This window comes from Harpia harpyja, chromosome 4 (genome assembly GCF_026419915.1).
Source record: "Harpia harpyja isolate bHarHar1 chromosome 4, bHarHar1 primary haplotype, whole genome shotgun sequence".
In the NCBI taxonomy this organism is placed as follows: Eukaryota; Metazoa; Chordata; class Aves; order Accipitriformes; family Accipitridae; genus Harpia; species Harpia harpyja.
The window spans coordinates 74968184-74986166 of NC_068943.1; the positions used below are offsets into that span (position 1 = coordinate 74968184).

Here is a 17983-nt window from a genome sequence, read left to right on the forward strand (position 1 = left end):
CTATACTAAGTGTTATATTAATCTGAATTAAAAAAGCAATATTAAAAATGCCCCTTAGGCAGGGAAGCTCCACTGTCTGGGTAAGCTAAATAGCTTTGTTGTCCTACCACTTCTGCAACCTGCCCCAATCCGCTTGTTCCTTGCAAGTGCCTTTTAAAGCTCCTCTTTCAAAGTTAACCTAAATTTAAACCCAGATTTCTCAATAGTGTGGGGAAAACAGTACTTCCCTGGCTTAAAGGACTCGTGCCCCGGGACAGCAAAGCTGAATTCTGATGTGCTGACAGCTGCCAAGCTCCCAGGAAGAGGGAATAAAAGGCTCAGAGATCAGCAGAGCCAGGTAAATGAGAAATTTTAGGAAGCCAGAGGAAAGCACAGTTACTCAGTTCAAGTTTTCAGCAGGTGCTTTTGCTATTTAACAGTGCTCTGAAAAGGGCAGAGCTCACCGACTTCAGATCCTGCAAAGCCCAAGCACATAGTCACAATGCATAAGGACAACAAACAGCCTGAAGACAATTTTGCTACCTCTCTCCTTCTGCTTCCCTCAGGTCAACAAGGTCTCACTTGCATCTAAAGCTGTCGCTCTCTCCATCACAAAGCTTCACATGTTCAGCAGCAGAGCTACGCCACTACAGGCAATTACACTGGTATGAAAACCACCAGTACAGCTTACACTATCCAGAGAAGGGACTTGGTAATACTCCTGATAAACTCCAGACAGACCTTTGCTACTATTGCTCTGCGTTTGCAGAACAGTCCTTCCAAACTTTCAGGAGCCCTCAGTGTGGTGCAGGCGCTCCCCATGCATCCATGCAGGCTGAACACAAGCCAGCGCTGGTCTACAAGGCCATAGGTGCATCAGGGCAGACCCATCCTGAAGCCAGCGAGCCTGTGACAAGAGTCTGTTATTTCAGTCAGCACAGGCCAAATGGGCACTTAAAAGCAGAGAACAGCAGGCTCAAAGTGAACGCATGCTCTTGCAAACACTTTTTATCTGCTGGGTATAAATATTCTGGGTATTTGTAAAGCACTTGCCATGTTAGATACCTGGTCACCAGGAGGTCTGGTTAAATTTTAGATATTATCATACTATTACCATGTTAAAATGGTTATTTATGGTTAAGAACAGTCAGCCCTTGCAAAGCAATGAGCTGATGTCATTTAAAGTATGCTGGATTAGAATGGCTTGCCCAGAAGCAGATCTCAAAGTAAATAAAAAAAAAAAAAACAAAAAACAAACAAACAAAAAAAAAACCAAAAAAAGAAAGAACTGGTATGTAAGTTTCATAGGATTCTGTAATGATGATTTCTTTAGACTACCTAAGAGTTCTCCAAAAATCAGAAAGAACACAAAAGGTCTGTGCAAAGAAGCTTTAACAGCATTCCTTGTAAAGTATAATGAACAATGTAATGAATATGCCACAGGTACCTGAAGTATTCTATTACCCTTTGATTCTTCTGCTCAACAGTTCTCCTGAAAGAACTGCATACATTGTCTTTCAAACAATATACATTCAAAAAACTAAGAAAAGCTACAGAGCCTGTCTGTCTTACTCCTTCATTTTGAAGCTTCTGTGTCTTGATACCAAAGTGATATGGCAAACCTGAATTGAAGAAATGTTTCCCTTTGCAGGGGAGGTAGAGCAGGATGAAGGAAGTACAGGGGAAGGTGGTCAACCCCCCCTGCAGAGACCCATTCAGCATATTCACTGTACAACACACACTAAGCGGGATGTAAATCCAATTCAGTTAGCAAGTCTGCGTGCATGTGCAGGAACTGAGAGATATACACTGCTGCTTTGGCTCCATCCTTTGCAAGGCTCTAGCAATATCCCTCCACTGTTATTGTTACCACAACAAAAGAAAAAAACTAAAACCAAACAATTAATCACCAAAACAGGCTAGTCAAATGCTCGAGCATGAAGACATGGGAAAAAAAAGCTGCTTACTTCATTAGGTCTAAGATAAGCTAACATTTGCTACTTACTTGTGTCTGTGGATGACAGCATTAAAGGCGAGTCCATCTGCCCAGCTTGTGGTGAAATTCAGAACATTGACCTGACTGTAAGGTCTTGTGGACTGCCGAACCCAGCTGAGCAGGATCTTCTCACTGTTGGTTTGCTGCAAATCTGACATGATGTTCTTCATGACATCCTTCACCTGCAAGACAGCAGCAACTACACCTTAGACACGTTCTCCACTTTTCCTGCTTACAAAACCTTTGAACCAAACTATTTCACAAATTGGGAAAGGGCCTTTCCCATGAAAAGCTATGAATCAAGCTCTAACTCCTTGCATATAATTTGTAAATAGGAGTCTTCAAGGCCATCTTTGCACTCTACTAATTACGAGAACCAGTAATGCTCCATGTCACTTATTAGTGACACGTTACTCTTATGTTACAATCCTCCTCCCTCTCAGTCCTGCCTACACTAAGCGTGGGTTATAATATTTCTCACTGTCTTGTGCTGGGGTTCCGCCAGTAAGCAAACGCCAAAAATACAGCTTGCAGAGGTTTTCTGCAAGAAGAAGATTATCTGCTCAGCCAACACAAGTAGTTTGTTGTTTGGGTACTATGTGTAAGCATCCACCAAAGTCCCTCTAAGCAAATTCAGTGATACTTTCAGGTACCTGGCTAAACCAGGAGCAATTCAATCTATGAGACTGAGAAAAAAAAAACTTACACAGCAGCATATAGATGCAAGCCCAAAACAGCAACTGAGTTAGTAAAAAACTACCTGCAAAGAGAAGTGCGTAGAAGTCTTCAGGAAGGAACATAAATGCAGTGCTTCAGGCTGAAAAACCTCTCTGCAATTAACAGCACCAGGAACTGAACTAAGAGGCTGAGTACAACTGAGCACACACAAGAATATGTGTCATGGGAGGCAGCCAATAGACAGAGGTCAAAAGCCAAACACTGGCCTGCCTTTGTTTACCAGCCCAAAATAGAAGCAGTATTTTCTGCCACCAAAACCCCAGGAAGGTTTGTGAGAATCCCAGCAGATTGATGCACACGATTCCTGGAAAGAAAGAGATCTCACGGCAGCCTCTCACCTGCCAGTGCAAGATAATGCTCCACAGCAGCCCCAGTGTCAGCTTGTGATTTCCATCAACGATGTCAGTTCCTCCAATATTCACCAACTCCACCTAGAGAGGTCAGATCAACTCTTTATTAAACACTGTTATCAGATCTTCAAGTTGCAACCCCAGCCCATATTCCTGGCTGTCCAGCCACGTATTATCAAGTGCTCTGAAATAAAAAGTAGTTAGAAAGAAAGAGAACTGGAGATGACAGATTGCTGTCTATCTGAATTTGTCATGACAACTGCTTAAACAACATGACAAAAGATGGCACCAAAGAAGATATTCCACTGGAAGAGTTTTATCCTATCCTCTAATATATAGATGCATACCAGCAGTCAAAACTGACCAACAGAAATGCAAACATGAAGGATCTGATATTTTAAAAAAAAAAAAAAAAAACCAAAACGTAAGTAATTAAGAATAGGTTTGTCCTTCGCATGAACTAGCATCCACATGGGACAAGTTTATACAAGACCACCAAAAGCTCAAGGGAAAAATAAAATTTTCAAGTTTCCTATATGCCTAGGACCCCATATAGACTCGGTGACACTCTAATTGATATCATTAGAAAGACAGAAACATGGAAAGACAGAGAGGGAGATTACTTGAGTAAGTGAGAGGGCAGGAGACGTTACCCTCTCCTGCATCAAGTATTCAGCCCTCGGGAAAAGCGAAGCTTAGAGCACTCTATCAGATACTCACTCAGTGCTACTTCAGAGTCTGAACTGAATTGGGGCATCAAGTCTCCACTCAGTCAACGCAGAGAAGGCGGCACTAACTCGGTTCCCTCCAAAAGGTGGTTCAAACAGCAGCACACTGCATTAGTCACCACCATGCCTATGGAAATTGGGCGAGGAACAGCCGCCTACGGCAGGTGAGGCAGATGCCTCCCTGGGTGTATGTACACGCAGCAGACAATGCAACACACTCCCACACAGGGCAGATGGTGGGGCTTCATTCTTCTAAATAACCTGAGCAAGGAGCATTCTCCAGCCCCAGGGGCATGTGGCACAGTGCATTTCACCTCGACAGTGAAGCTTTTTCCTCCCTTTCTCACACCTGCTCCAAAACAAAGTAAGTGTTGTCCACAGTGCTTACCAGAAACACCTCCCAGCTTACACTAACCCCAAGAACTGTATCTGGGCATTGCTTGTGATTACAACTGGTCATAGAGACAAAACCTGCACCAAGGAGCTGACTAGCGATTAAACAATATGGACAATCACAGGACAGTAACTGAGCCCATGCTCTGGCTCTCAGTGGATGTAACAATGACAGAATAGAAAAGAACAAACAAAGTTTCATTTTGTTTTAGAGGATATTGCTGAAATGTAAGAATATAACGGTATTCCAGGAATATTTTCCCTCAACACACAATCACGAATAGCTTCAGTCCTGGAAAATGTACTTGTAACCTCATTGCTTTCAGATACCATCTTGACAATTTTCGGTTCCCCATAGGTCTCTCAGGAGAATCAAATCAAAACCGTGTTGCAAGATTAACATGGAACCACAAATTACACTTCAAAGTACTAAGGAAGCTTGTGGATTTGTGGATTGTCCTCTCCCAGTTTTTACAGAAGCTGGAACAGAATCTTACTGCAATACTCTTTGCGAATACCAGGCATATACTTTAAGATAACTGTAAATTAAACAGGCAAAAACAAGCCAAAAGAATCACTGGTGTGGATCATTAAACAGCTCAGTGGAAAGCACACTAGAACACAAGGAGCAAAAAGCAAGACTAAAGGTCAAGGGCACAAAAATAAAACAATTACATTGCAAGAGATTTTTTCACCTATAAGAGAAGCACTCCTGAGAATGAGTAACAAAAAAACACTTCACGTTTTTTAATCGCATATCTATAACAACAATAATAATTAATAATAGTAATAATAACGCATTCCTCTTGCTATCTACACCATACATAAAAGAAAATACTCCATATGCATATTTTTGTATTTTAATGATTCTGAACTAAACCAATGCTTTGCAGGATGCCACCAGCAATCCACTAGGATGTTGAGTGGACTACTAAGACTAAAGCAAAGATAATCAATAAAAGAAAGCTGACAGTAGACAGCCAGTACTCCTGACGGTAGACTGATACTGGCTATATGGAATGATTTCCAGAGGATTATTTTTTTAATTATTTTTAAAAACTTGGTCCACAAATCAAAAAAGTTGAAATTCATTACACAATCATACTGCTCATCAGATGGACGAGGTTAACAGGATCACTTGAAGATCTACATCTTAGGCTTGTCTGATCCTTACAGTACATATTTAAACGCTTTTATAAATTATTTCAAAAGTTATGAATATTGTATAGCCCACAAACTCACAGCAACAGAACACAACTGCTTCTCAGTGGATGCCTTCTCCATCTTAACACACGCACACACTTTCTAATGAAGTTAAGCAGTAGGTATAAATCATGTACATGACCTTAACAACCTTCAGCTAACTAACACCACCTGTTTACTTCTAGAAACCCAGATCCTGCCAGCTTAACGAGGAACTTATTAATTATTGTAATTCAATATTATTCATTTATTATCTTCATAAAATAAATAAATTTCAAGCAGGAAGGAGTCATTACTTATCCTTAGAAAAAAATTAATCAATTTTACAGTACCTCAAAGAAGAAAAAAACCCCAAACAACTCACCACTAACGTTGGCTACTTCCTAGAAATATGACATTAGTCCACCAACACAGGGGGGAAATTGCAGTATTATACAGCATGTTTGTATCACTCTTCAATCAGCAGTTTACATAAATATGTCAGTGCCTTTTTCCATTAGATGTATTTTATTACCAGAATGTTCTTCAGTTTAGTGCCCTGACACTCACAAATAGAAATTCTAACTATAGAGAGTAGTCTTATCAGGAATTATTCTTCGGGGGGAAAATAAAATCACTTTACTACAGCACTACTGGCTTCCAGGCAGTAAAAAAATAAAAACAAAAACAATTATTATTCTCATTTTTCTTAAAGAAGGATTGGGGTTGGTTTGTTTGTTCTTCGGATGAGTTACCAAAGCTCCAAATTAGGAACACTCAGTACATATCTGACAGAACTGACAGATGTCAACAGAAAGATCCTCCTGGATTTTGAGAGCAGGACATGAAAAAACAGACACACAAAACCTGTTATACCCTTACCGATTTTTGCACAAGTTACGCATCTTCACTGGAAATTAGTTCTTTGTCCTGCCAGGTTCATGAGCTATGCATAGCAGAGTTTCAAATCAGCTTTGTTTTTAGAGCTGAACACTTCTCAGCAAAACACCGTTTAGCTAATACCATTATTAAGTTAGCATTTTAAGATTTCACAAAATTGCCAGACACTGAAATTCTACATCAGATATGGAAAACTGAGAACAGTTTACCCATCTCGCTGAATTCTCATTTTGGGTACCAAAAATCTTTATTCTCTGCATTTTGAACTCATTTACACACATGAATAAATTAAAGAGTTATCAAGAAGTTGTGGAAAAACATGCTTACATTGTTCTGATGCAAGACTTGCAGTACTCGGTTGACATTATTTAAGGCATGTACTCGTGTGGAACCTCGTTCTTTAGGCTGAAAAGAAAAAGTTACAATCTGTTTGCACCAGAATTAACTTGACAGATCAGACAAAATAAATGATAGAGCAAACAACAGAAAATGTCTTAATTTTCTCCAGATTTTTTTTTTTTTTAAATAGAAACAAAAACCAAACCAGCTCATCCACAACAATTTAAAAATAAACATCAAAATGAAAACTGGTCAGAATAGTATTCCTGAATTTGAGGCACATGACAAGCCTTGGATTCAACATACATTTCAGTTCATCTTCAGCAAGTCCAGAATTTTTATTCCCAGCATCTGCAGAATTATAAACTGGCAATACAACAGCAAAGTGGGAGTTCCTGGGGAAAATCTGAGGGTTTTGAACGTTTGCCAGAGTAGTTGAAATTTTTTGGCTCCCAAGAGGGAACAAGCAGCAATTTGTTTTTCTGGCACCGACAGCCTGCTAAGTCTTCGCATACTGGGAAGAAGTTATGCTTCCTGACTTTCCCTTCCTTTTAATATCAGGGGAAGGAGGGGGAAAAAAAAAAAAAAAAAAAAAAAAAGGGAAAAAACCCACTGCAACTCTTGACAATACCTGCCAGTCCATTTGCTTTTAATCACTGTAATTTAACTCCTGGGGCAGAACACGATCATACTGCAAGAGCATGGAGCTGAACTTGGAACACAGTAATCAACAAAATTAGAAACCAAAAAAAACTTATATTGTCTTCAATACACTTCAAATCAGACCACAACTCATTAGAAGTACTAGTGAAATGCATCTGTTTAAAAAACAAAGCAAGCTTGCAAGGTGAAATTACAAATGGCTGAAGGTTCCCCATAAGGTAAACAAACAACTCTGAGATTTATTATAAATAGTGAAATCAAGAATTTAATCCCTAGGGATGGCACAGGTTTCACCATGCCTCAGGCATCTTTTTGAAGAGGCATTGATGTTAGCAGGGGAAGAATTTTCAGCTCCACACACGGTCTTCCAAACAAGACTTGAGTAGTTTTTAGCCCTCTCCTATTAGTAGGTCATAAAGAATTTTTCAATGGAGATGCAGATTTTTGTATTGCCTACCAGCTGTTATCATTTTTCTCCTGATTTTTTTTCTTTTTTAAAGGATCTTTCATGAGCTTATTGGAAAAAGTCCACAGGTATCCAGCTAAAGACTGTTCTTCCAGATCATCCAGAAGCAGACCTTTAAAAGATCTCTATTAACAATATACATTATGCAAGTAACACCCCTGGCTTTACATACTTTGCTAAACAATGTGTTTAACCCTCAAGAAAGGGTTATACAGCTAACTTCAGCCTGACCCTATATCCCATGAGTAGAGTTCATGGGAATTTCACTGGAACTGTAGAGAACAAGTATGTATTACAAGCAAAATAGATTTTTAAATGAACTAAAATAAAAGAATCACATGCCACAATTTGGGTTTTGTGCATTTTGTTTACTTGGGGTTTTTTTAATAAATGGCAATATGACTTACACACATTTCTCTTACCAGAGGTTTCCCTGTCAGACCCTCCAAAAGGTCCAAAAGCTTCCTTCCATCTTTCAGATCCGTGAACATGTCCTTAACTGGGGGCTTCCCACTCTGCAGAAAAAACGAAGCAGTAATAAAGATGGTGTTTAAGTAAAACCTCCCTGAAAAAGGCACTTTTTCCTTTTTATCTTTCACTTGATTCTTATTTAGTACTAAACATAGTAAATAGAAGCTAGGGCACTGTGACAGCTATCAGGAAGGCATCCTTCCCTTCTTCAGCATCTTCCTTCTCCCCACCTCTATGACTCTGTGCATCAGCAGCCTAGTACCAAGAAACTGAATAAGTACATCCTGCTTCACGTTAGGGTAGTTGTGTTAACATGCAAAGATGGCAAAGAACAAAACTTGGCAAGTTTGAGGAGTCATTTGAGAAAGAATGCTTTGGTCCAGCTGCATCTAAAGGAAGAAGAAACTGGGGCTTTTCAGAAAGAAGCTATCGAGTCAAATTCTCTCAGATTTAAAGAAAGAAAAAACCCCAAAAGGACTTGGAATTGAGCCCTGTATAAGGGGCTGCCACTGTTCTACACAGATAGTAGATCAAAAGGTGTAACATATATTGAAACAAATTAATCATTTTCTCTACCCTGGAAAAAGAAGCAAAATGTGAAACTAAGAGCTACTCTAAATCATACATTTCTAATATTCATTTCCTTTGCGGGTGGAGGGACCCTGTACAAGAACAGTGGTTCATGACAGAAGAACGATGTAAACCTTCACACTCCCTTTAACTCTTATTTCTTCTCCGACCCTAAGAAAGTTAACATGGGAAAGTGTTCCAGGGCAGGGGGAGAAGACACTGGCAGCCAGCAGCTAAGTAACTGCATTTGCTTTGTAATATTCATCTGTTGACTGCCAGGAGATCAATTAAGCTACTGCTTTCAGTGTCTCTTTGAAGTGCCAATTTGAGAAGGAAAGTATTTTCTAAAAAGTACATAAAACTCTAATACTGCCTTTTTCTATCACCTTGACTTTATAACATTGCTCTTCAGAAAGGCGGCTGTCAAAGGCCCATCTTACATGATATGAATTAGCTGACATAGATCTTCTCTACCTTCACTTACCTCCTCCTGCCCTGACAGCTGCTTGTAATTGCCAAATACTGGCTCACAAATCAGAGAGCAAGCTGAACTGCCCACTGAACCCCATTTTCTGGCAAATATCTGTTGCTCCCCAAAATTCATAAGGGTTTTTCCTTAAATGTCCACTTTAATTAGATTTGATACTACTAAAACTATTCGTAAGAAATCAGAGTTGAATAGCTGCAGAGCCATATTTTAATCTCCTGTACAGAAACATACCTAAATGTAACTCATAGTATCAACCAGCTAAACTAACAGTGGCAAGAATGATCGTGTAACTAAGGTCACTTCTTAAACTACACAAATGCTAGCCCCAGTGTCTGATATGAAATTAGTTTTGCAATGAATTTTTGTTACAAATTTATTCTCCAATTACTTTCACAAGTCATGCTTAAAAATGCGTATATACACATGTTGACACATACTTAGGTAACGGGTGTAGAAAGGTACAGAGCTGTCAGACCAATACCAGATAGGAGTATTTGTGAAATACCAGCATTTGATAACTTTCTGCCATTACATATTGCCACTTCCCGAGCCTAACTACACCCTTTCCAGCACGGCAAGGGACAAGACTTTACTCCTAATGCATGCACTTTTCACAGATGATTCAGATGTTTTGCTGCTGCGTAGCAAGTTAACCAAACCTTTAAAGCATACTGGAGCAGGAGAACAGGAATACCTAAGAACAGATGCAGGGAAGCTTCTTGTACAGTTTATTGTGTATAATGGGAGGAGATGATCCACAGTGCAATTACTCCAGATGCCAGAAAAATTTGGTTTAAATTTGATTTGCATCACCACACAGGAGATACTAAAAGTAGGTTGATAAGGGCATGAGGAAATTATTCGTGTGTCCAGACGAGCAGACAGAAGGAACTAACAGAGGTCTCACTGGATGCAATACAACTCAAACACTTGTGATGAAAGCAAATAGCTGTTAGCCATTGAAGTGTGGGGTCTCACAAGAGCGGAGCAGAGGGGGAGAATCACCTCCCTCGACCTGCTGGCCATGATTCTTCTTCTGCAGCCCAGGGTACGGTTGGCTTTCTGGGCTGTGAGCGCACATTGTTGGCTCATGTCCAATTTTTCATCCACCAGTACCCCCAAGTTGTTCTCAGCAGGGCTGCTCTCAATCCCTTCATCCCCCAGTCTGTACTGATCTTGGGGGTTGCACTGACGTGGGTGCAGGACCTTGTACTTGGCCTTGCTGAACTTCATGAGGTTCACATGGGCCCACTCCTCAAGCCTGTCAAGGTCTTTCTGGATGGCATCCCTTCCCTCTTGCAAATCAACTGCACCGCTCAGCACGGTGTCATCTGCAAACTTGCCAAGGGTGCACTCAAACCCACTGCATGTCATTGATGAAGATATTGAACACTACAGGTCACAATATGGACCCTGGAGGGACACCACTTGTTAATGATCTCATATGGACATTGAGCAGTTGACTGCAACTCTCTGGGTCCAGCCATCCAGCCAATTCCTTATCCATCTGTATACAGATGGGTTAAAAGATGGGATTTTGGTCCGTGGATGAACACTGGGAGAGAGGTAGATAGCCGAGGAAAATGCAGTCAGCACAGAAAATGGATGGTTTGTTGCCTGTTGCTTGGAATGCTGACCACAGAGATAAGAGAGCTGAGCAATACTGCGGGAGGACAGGCGGCAGGCTGTTGCACAGCACAGCTGTGTGCATTATTGGCGCGTGACTGCTGGATGATGACAATATGCCGCATGTACAAAGCCCATGAACCAATAGACAGGGTGGCTATGGCTCGTGTAGCGCGCCTGGCCAGCAAGCGCATGCGTCATAGGCTCCCTATGTTACAATCGAGGCATGTTTTGGCACCTGCTGGCCACATGTGCCGAAACCCATTCCTCTGCAAATGTATAAATACTGGTATTTTTCCGAAGAGCATTGGGCTGGTGTATGGCGAGGCCACCGTTGCCTCCGTGGGGACGCCCACGTAAAGCTGACACCTACCGCTTGCTGGGCTGAGCTCACGGCGCAAGACGGCACAAAAAATGTACAGATGGTCCATCTTCCTCACAGTCCTCGGGTCGGTATGTTAATTTGCTTTACAAGATACCCTTAGCATAACGCACATCTGTAGTCAATAAATGCTTGCTTTTTCCCCTTATAGTCAGTGTGTGTGTGTTCGCCTTCTCGGGAATCCTCGAAACCACCCTAAAACACCATCTAACAGCCCATTCATCAAACTCGTATCTCTCCAATTTAGTGACAAGGATGTTGTGGGAGTGTCAAAAGCCTTACAGAAGTAAGGCCTTTATAATTATATAATTAGTTATAATTACATAATTAAAACAATGCAGGAAGGAGCAGCAGAGACAACATGCAATGAACTGACCCCAACCCCCATTCCCCATCCCTCTGTGCTGCTGGGGGAAGGAGGTAGAGAAAACCAGGAGAGGACTTGAGCCGGGAAAGAGGGAGGGGTGGGAGGGAAGGTGCTTTTAAGATTTGGGTTTATTTCTCATTATCCTGTTTTGATTTGATTGGTAACAAATTAAATTGATTTTGTTTTTTCCCCAAGTTGAGTCTGGTTTTTTGCCTGTGACCATAATTGATAAGTGATCCCTCCCTGCCTTTGTCTCAACCCACGAGCTTTTAGTTATATTTTCTCCTTCTCATCCCACTGGGGCAGGGGGTAGGAGTAAACAAGCAGCCTTGTGGTGCTTTGTTGCCGGTTGGGCTCTAACCACGACAAGAGCATACAGCTGCCTTTTTTCTTTTCCCAACCCCTCACTTCACATGCATGAAAACAAGCTGAATGACTTCCTGCTTTCAGTCATTCATTTCGACAGGTCATGGTACGTTCCAGCCCTACGCAATGCACCCTGCTGTGATGGTGGAAATAATTCAGATTTGCTTTCTCAGGAGAATGTTTTTTCCATTTCACTGGCCATCAGAGAACCATGTCCCGCTATCAGTTTAAAGAGTCAGCAGAAGAGTATTAAATTATTTCTGCAATCTAAGCTACTCCTTCCTGGTTTATTAAAGTATCCACTATCCTCAAAACAGAGACACAGAAACACGCAAAGCCTCTGCGTTTAGCGAAGTCTAACAAAATGCTCTCTACGGGAAGGAAGTCAGTTCACAGGAAGGCTTCTACAAGTGCAGGGTGACTGAAGTTTGCTAAGAAAGGGCTGCAGCACCCACCCTGCCAAGCCCATCACCACCTCCACTGCAGCACACCTGTCAGGAAGGCTGGAAACCTGCTCCTCCAGCTTCCCACGCCCACTTGAGGGACATGCAGGCACCCGGTGGCAGCGGCCACCCAGGCAGCCCCAGTTATCCCATCAGGGCACAGAGCCAGCCCACAGCACTGCTGTTGCAATGGGAGCTGAGACCATGCGTGTGCTGCACTCTCCTCTGCTCACACTGCCTCTTCCCACCCACACGTTTTCCTCATACCTGGACACACATTTCCATGAGGGATCTGCTATCCGAGCCACATGGTCTGCAAGCAGGAACATCACTGCTCTGTCCTCCTGTGCACAGTGCAGCTGGATGCTGCCCAACTTTCCTGGGATGCAGTTAGATAGCAACCCGCTGTGCTTCAAGAAGTCTTCCGCTTTCCTTTTCCAGACAGAACAGCTATGTATCCCAGCTTCTGACAGCTGTATGACTAAAAGTTTATTAAGCTTAGAAAGGAGCTGGAAAAGGATTTTATACAATGGCAGCCCAAGGGATGGTCCCATACATCCATTTCCCAAGGCAAGGAAAAGCTCTGGGGCAATGCTGGCAGAACAGTTATGCATGCCCTCCTGCACCAGGCACGGGCCAGCTCAGAGCCCGGCCAGGCTGCTGCCATCACCACCATCTCCTTGTGAGAAAAGAGATATAGAGCCCCACCTCTTTGCCTGTAGGAGCCACCACTGAGCCTACCGGGGGAGGCTGCTGCGGCAGCGCAGAGGCAATCTGGGAACCACAATTCATGACCACTAAGGCTGGGCCTGTGCTTCTAGTCAGGGAGCCCAATCCAAACCAAGCTCCAGCAGGGCCAGGAGCACTCCGAGCCCCGACTCCGATCCACCACCGGGCACCTAATGGGCCCACGGAGACAGCAGCGCCCTGAGCCACAGCAGGCTGGAGCAGGCAGCCCTGGGACCAGCTCTGTGCAGGGGCAGACTGGCATGCTGCAGCAAGAGCTAGGGCTCTGGGGAAGGGCAGAAGTCCTCTCCCACCCTACAGGGTAAAGGCATGGGGTGCTGCAGATTGCTTTCCCCGCCATCCCTGCCCACACACATACCACTCACTCCTAACCTCCAGAGAGCAATCTGGCCTTCTGAAAAAAAGAGTCTGTACCCACAGATATACACACACACAAATAAATATACGTATCTGCAGTATATAAAAAGCATATGTCTGTCTGTGTCTCTGTAGAGTCCTGCCTGGGACACAGTATGCTAAGCCAATCTAAATTTCTCCTTTTTGGAACCGACAACATTTTACTCACTTTCTATACACTTAAAGACTACAGAAGTAGAAAGCAGTTCAGCTGACGCCAGCATCCCATAAGGAGAAGCAGTCCATCACTGGACATAATGGATCAAGAAATTTAAGTATTTGCCTTGTAAGAATGACAGTGACAAACCATACTGAGCCCTTCAGCAAGGGCAAATGGCTAGTCACGGTTGTGTTGGTAAGTACTTAAGGACCAGCCTACATTGTGCTAAGCACTGTACAAATACAAGGCAGATAATGGGTCCTTTCTCAAAGACAAAATAGGGTCCAGTTTATACTACAAAGATAGGATAAAGGACAGGCAGGGACACACCATGTACCAGGAGAACTGTGCCGGTTCAGGGTGTGAAACATTCACATCCCCCTCACTGAACACTTTTATCAGTTAACAGAAGGTAGTTTTTCTCTGCTTTGCCTATGTTTGCTGTGACAAAAAAAAAAAAAAAAAGAAAGAAAGAAAAAAAAAAAGCACTGGCAAAAACCTCTTTCCCTCAGCCTGTCCAAGAGGGCTTTGCCAGCAGAGCTGCACACACAGAGTTGCTGTAGCAGAGACAAGGGCTTGATAAGACAGACAAAAGAACATAATTAACAGACTTAACTTAGAAAGACGCCATGTTGGTTCCCCAATGCTTTAAACTGGCACAGACAGCAGAAAAGGAGCTGATTCACTTCAACAGAGGTGGGCATAAGGGAAAGACGAAGAGGAAAGAGAAAGGGAAAGGAAGGCAGAGAAAGAGAAAGGAAAGTAGAGAAATAAAAGCTGGAGACAGTACATAAGCTGGGGCTAGGCCTGCTTGTGTTCCTATAAACTTGGCATGGTGACACAATTGTTATCTACCACAGGGCTCATGCACAAGGATCAGAACCAGATCCAGTCCATCACATTACATTTACTCCAGCAGACATTTTGGTGCCAGCCTTTGCACTAACATGAGTAGGGGAGGGAAGAGACAAAGAAGAACTTTCGCTAGTTATCCACAGCAGAAAACACTCTCATGGGGCAGCAGCAGCGGTTTCTGAATGATCTTTGAGCTGGAAACCAGAGGCTAGCCGTACGTGGTAAGACCAGTCACTACAGGCATCGGCTTTGCATGTTCCAGCGAGACACCGGCACCATTTGGGAAGGAGAGCCCACTCGCAGTGATCTCCTCCTGGCAGCGGCAGCAGCAGCCTTCTCACATGCCCATGGGCCATCTTCCAGCCCTTCTACCCGGATCAGGTTTAAGAGGGTGACTTGCACTTCCTTGTGCACATCTAGGATTACTTGCAGAGAAGGGTCATCCAATATGACTGGGCAGAAATCATTCCTTCTCTTTGCCAGAAAGCGTTCCCAGGAAATAGAGGAAGGTATAAACAAAATCCAGACCAGATTTTTTAAGAGTCATCCAATGCTACCGACAGTAGAAAGACCAGCCATGAACATTTACAGTTTGTTCTACTGAAGCCATACACAGTTACAAGGCAGCAATCTTCCTTCAATATATTTTACAGTAGAACATTCTTAACTGTCCCTTTATTACTAATGGGGAACTGTATCAAATTGAGCCAAGTTACAGAGAATTAAAGGGAGTCAAAAATTCTCAGTAAGACAAAGCCTCTTTTTTTTTTTTGAACACAAGCTATTATTTGTCATTTTATCACAGCTATTTATGCTCTTTGTGTATTGTTCGTGAACATGAAATTATATGCAAAGTTAACCATTAAAGAAGTTTTAATGTCTATCTAGTTTAACTAGAAACATGCAGTTTTCTCTTATGTCATCATAGTTACCGGCAGCAGAGAATTTACATGTTCTTTAAATCAATAATTATTGAAGGTACATTATTAGACCTAACTCTTTTCCGATAAATGAATGCCAGAGATATTCGAGAGTAAGAGATAAGCCACCTCTACTTCACATCCTCCTCAGTGATACCGATTCAGACCTCCTAGTGACGACATTAAAACCAGGATGAAAGGTCCTCTCAGTTTCACAGTAACACACACTGGCTGTCACCAGGGAAGTAACACATATTGCAAAAGCATACGTATGACCTTCACCACCCACCGAGGGAATGCAGCAGACAAGTTCTGGCCGCTCAGAGCAGTGCTGGGAAAAGCCCTAGTTGCCATTTAGATCATCTGCCACCTCAGAAACACCAGAACACCCTGAAAGTATAATAGATAGGAAGCAGTACATCTTGATTTTTCCATCAGATTCTTCTAATCTTTCAGTGTCACTTATATGAAGGTCAGAGTTGTCTTTGTTAATTATTTTTAACCAACAGATGACTACTTTTAACATCTAGTAAGATGCTCAGTAAATAGGTCAAAACAGCAGTAGAGATGCAAAGAGCCCTTTCTCCTTTTTCTTGAGAAAGGGGAAATATTGAACAGGTTGGGCACTTTAACCAGAACATGAACCATTCATAATGTTCAAGTACATTCCTAGGGAACTCATGGTAACCACCTACTTAGTTTAAACTCGATTACAAACACAAGGAGTAAGAACTACACTTTATCATGACCAATACAGAGTAAGAAGCATGTCAAGTGCTGCTACATCATGAGGCCAGTACATGGGAACTCGATGTGGGAAACAATTCAGAAAGCGAAAAGGTCATTGCAAAAAGTAAACAACTGTGTCAACCAATAATCTTGCCAATATCTAATTTAAGACCATAGTAATTGTTTACAGAAGTATTTTTATTAAAACGTGATACTTTTTTTCCATTCTCTTTCCAATGACATTTGGGAGTTATACAACAGCATACATAAATACTAGCTAAACTGTGACAGATGTATTTTAGTTGAGTATACTCTACTCTATGCTGAATATGTCAGAGTAGTTGTGGCATCTCTACACAACACTAGTACCAAAACTATAAATTCAAATACCAAGTAAAAAAATAAATAAATAAAAAGTTACAATCACAGGAGGAAAATACCTTATAGGCCAAACTGAATATCGCTACTGGTGCTTAAAAATAATTACAAGCAACTAAATAGCTATTTAAAACTCCAGACTAACAGGGAAAAAAAAAGTAAGACTCATCAGTGAGATATGCTGGAAAGTTTGTTTCTACTAGATGACTGACATGAGTTTAAGGTGCAGCAAAGCTGAAAAGCTAAAGATAGCTCAATCCACAGAACACCTGAAATACTTGACTGACAATATGATAGAATGAGGGAAAACATAAAAGCAAATACTAGACATAGCAAGGCAGCAAAACAAACACAAGGCATCAGCAACTCTCTGTGGGTCTTTTTTTCTCCCCAGTACATCTATTAATGCATTTATATAAGCTTACATTATTATAATATGTTTAATGTAACAGTACTAACCTCAGCTTGCAATTAAGCCTCATTATGTATCATTACCAGCAGGGGCAGTTGGGACCATATTTCTTATCACTGTCAGTTATTTCTCCTGTAAGACTGGAAGGTTATCCTTTTTTTTTTTTTTTTTTTAAAGCCAACTAACTTCAGATTGTAACTTGATTCCTTAAAAAAAAAATTCCTGCTGACCAGGTTGACTATTGTTCTCATTAGCGATTAACAGGTAAAGGGACAGATTTGCTTCAGTGGCTCTACCAGGTTCAGCTCTAGTGCCTGAGAAGGTCACACAAACACAAATACTCAAACACTCCAATAACTGGGATGATAACTGAGACCATAAATCAGAGTCAAACTCTATCCCAAAGCCCAGAGCATTAACCAAAATCAGCAGTAATTACAGTTCGTATTACTATACCAAGCTTTGAAGCCCAGTAAGGGAAATGCTGCCCACACCCTGTTCTTAGAGCAGAAAACTGCAGCACCTGAGAGGAAGGCAGAAAATTGGCAATTCTCATGCTGTAGCTAAATCTGGGAGAGATCATGAACTGCTATGTATTATCGCTTTTATGCTGTAAATTAGTCATCCTTACCATATCTCATAACCTATTAGAGAAGAAAAGATTTATTTTCCTGCACCTTGATTAATTCACATCCCATTTGACCTCTTCTCAGAAGGAGGGACTAAGTAATCCAGTTAAGAAAAAAAAGTAGACTAAAAATTGAATTTTTAAGGCCAGTTCATACAAACACTAATTCTTTTCCATGCAGGTTGTTCCTCAGGTTAAGGCCAGATTTTTCATAAGCTTTGGCTATATTTGAGTGAAGTTACATTCTACAGTTTAATTCAGCGGTAGAATACAGCAGGAACAAATAGACTGGAGAATATTTTACCAGCA

The 17983-nt window shown here is 41.7% G+C and overlaps 1 protein-coding gene across 2 annotated transcripts in view; it reads right to left on the reverse strand.

Annotated features, from left to right (window-relative positions):
* UTRN (utrophin) overlaps positions 1 to 17983 on the reverse strand; it is a 391603-nt gene that overhangs the window by 309296 nt on the left and 64324 nt on the right. For both annotated transcript variants that reach the window (XM_052784810.1, XM_052784809.1), the window contains 4 exons: positions 8157 to 8249; positions 6594 to 6671; positions 3052 to 3144; positions 1985 to 2157 (listed from right to left, as the gene is read on the reverse strand). In XM_052784810.1, coding sequence (XP_052640770.1) covers positions 1985 to 2157; positions 3052 to 3144; positions 6594 to 6671; positions 8157 to 8249 — 437 coding nt within the window. The remainder of the gene's footprint in view (positions 1 to 1984; positions 2158 to 3051; positions 3145 to 6593; positions 6672 to 8156; positions 8250 to 17983) is intronic.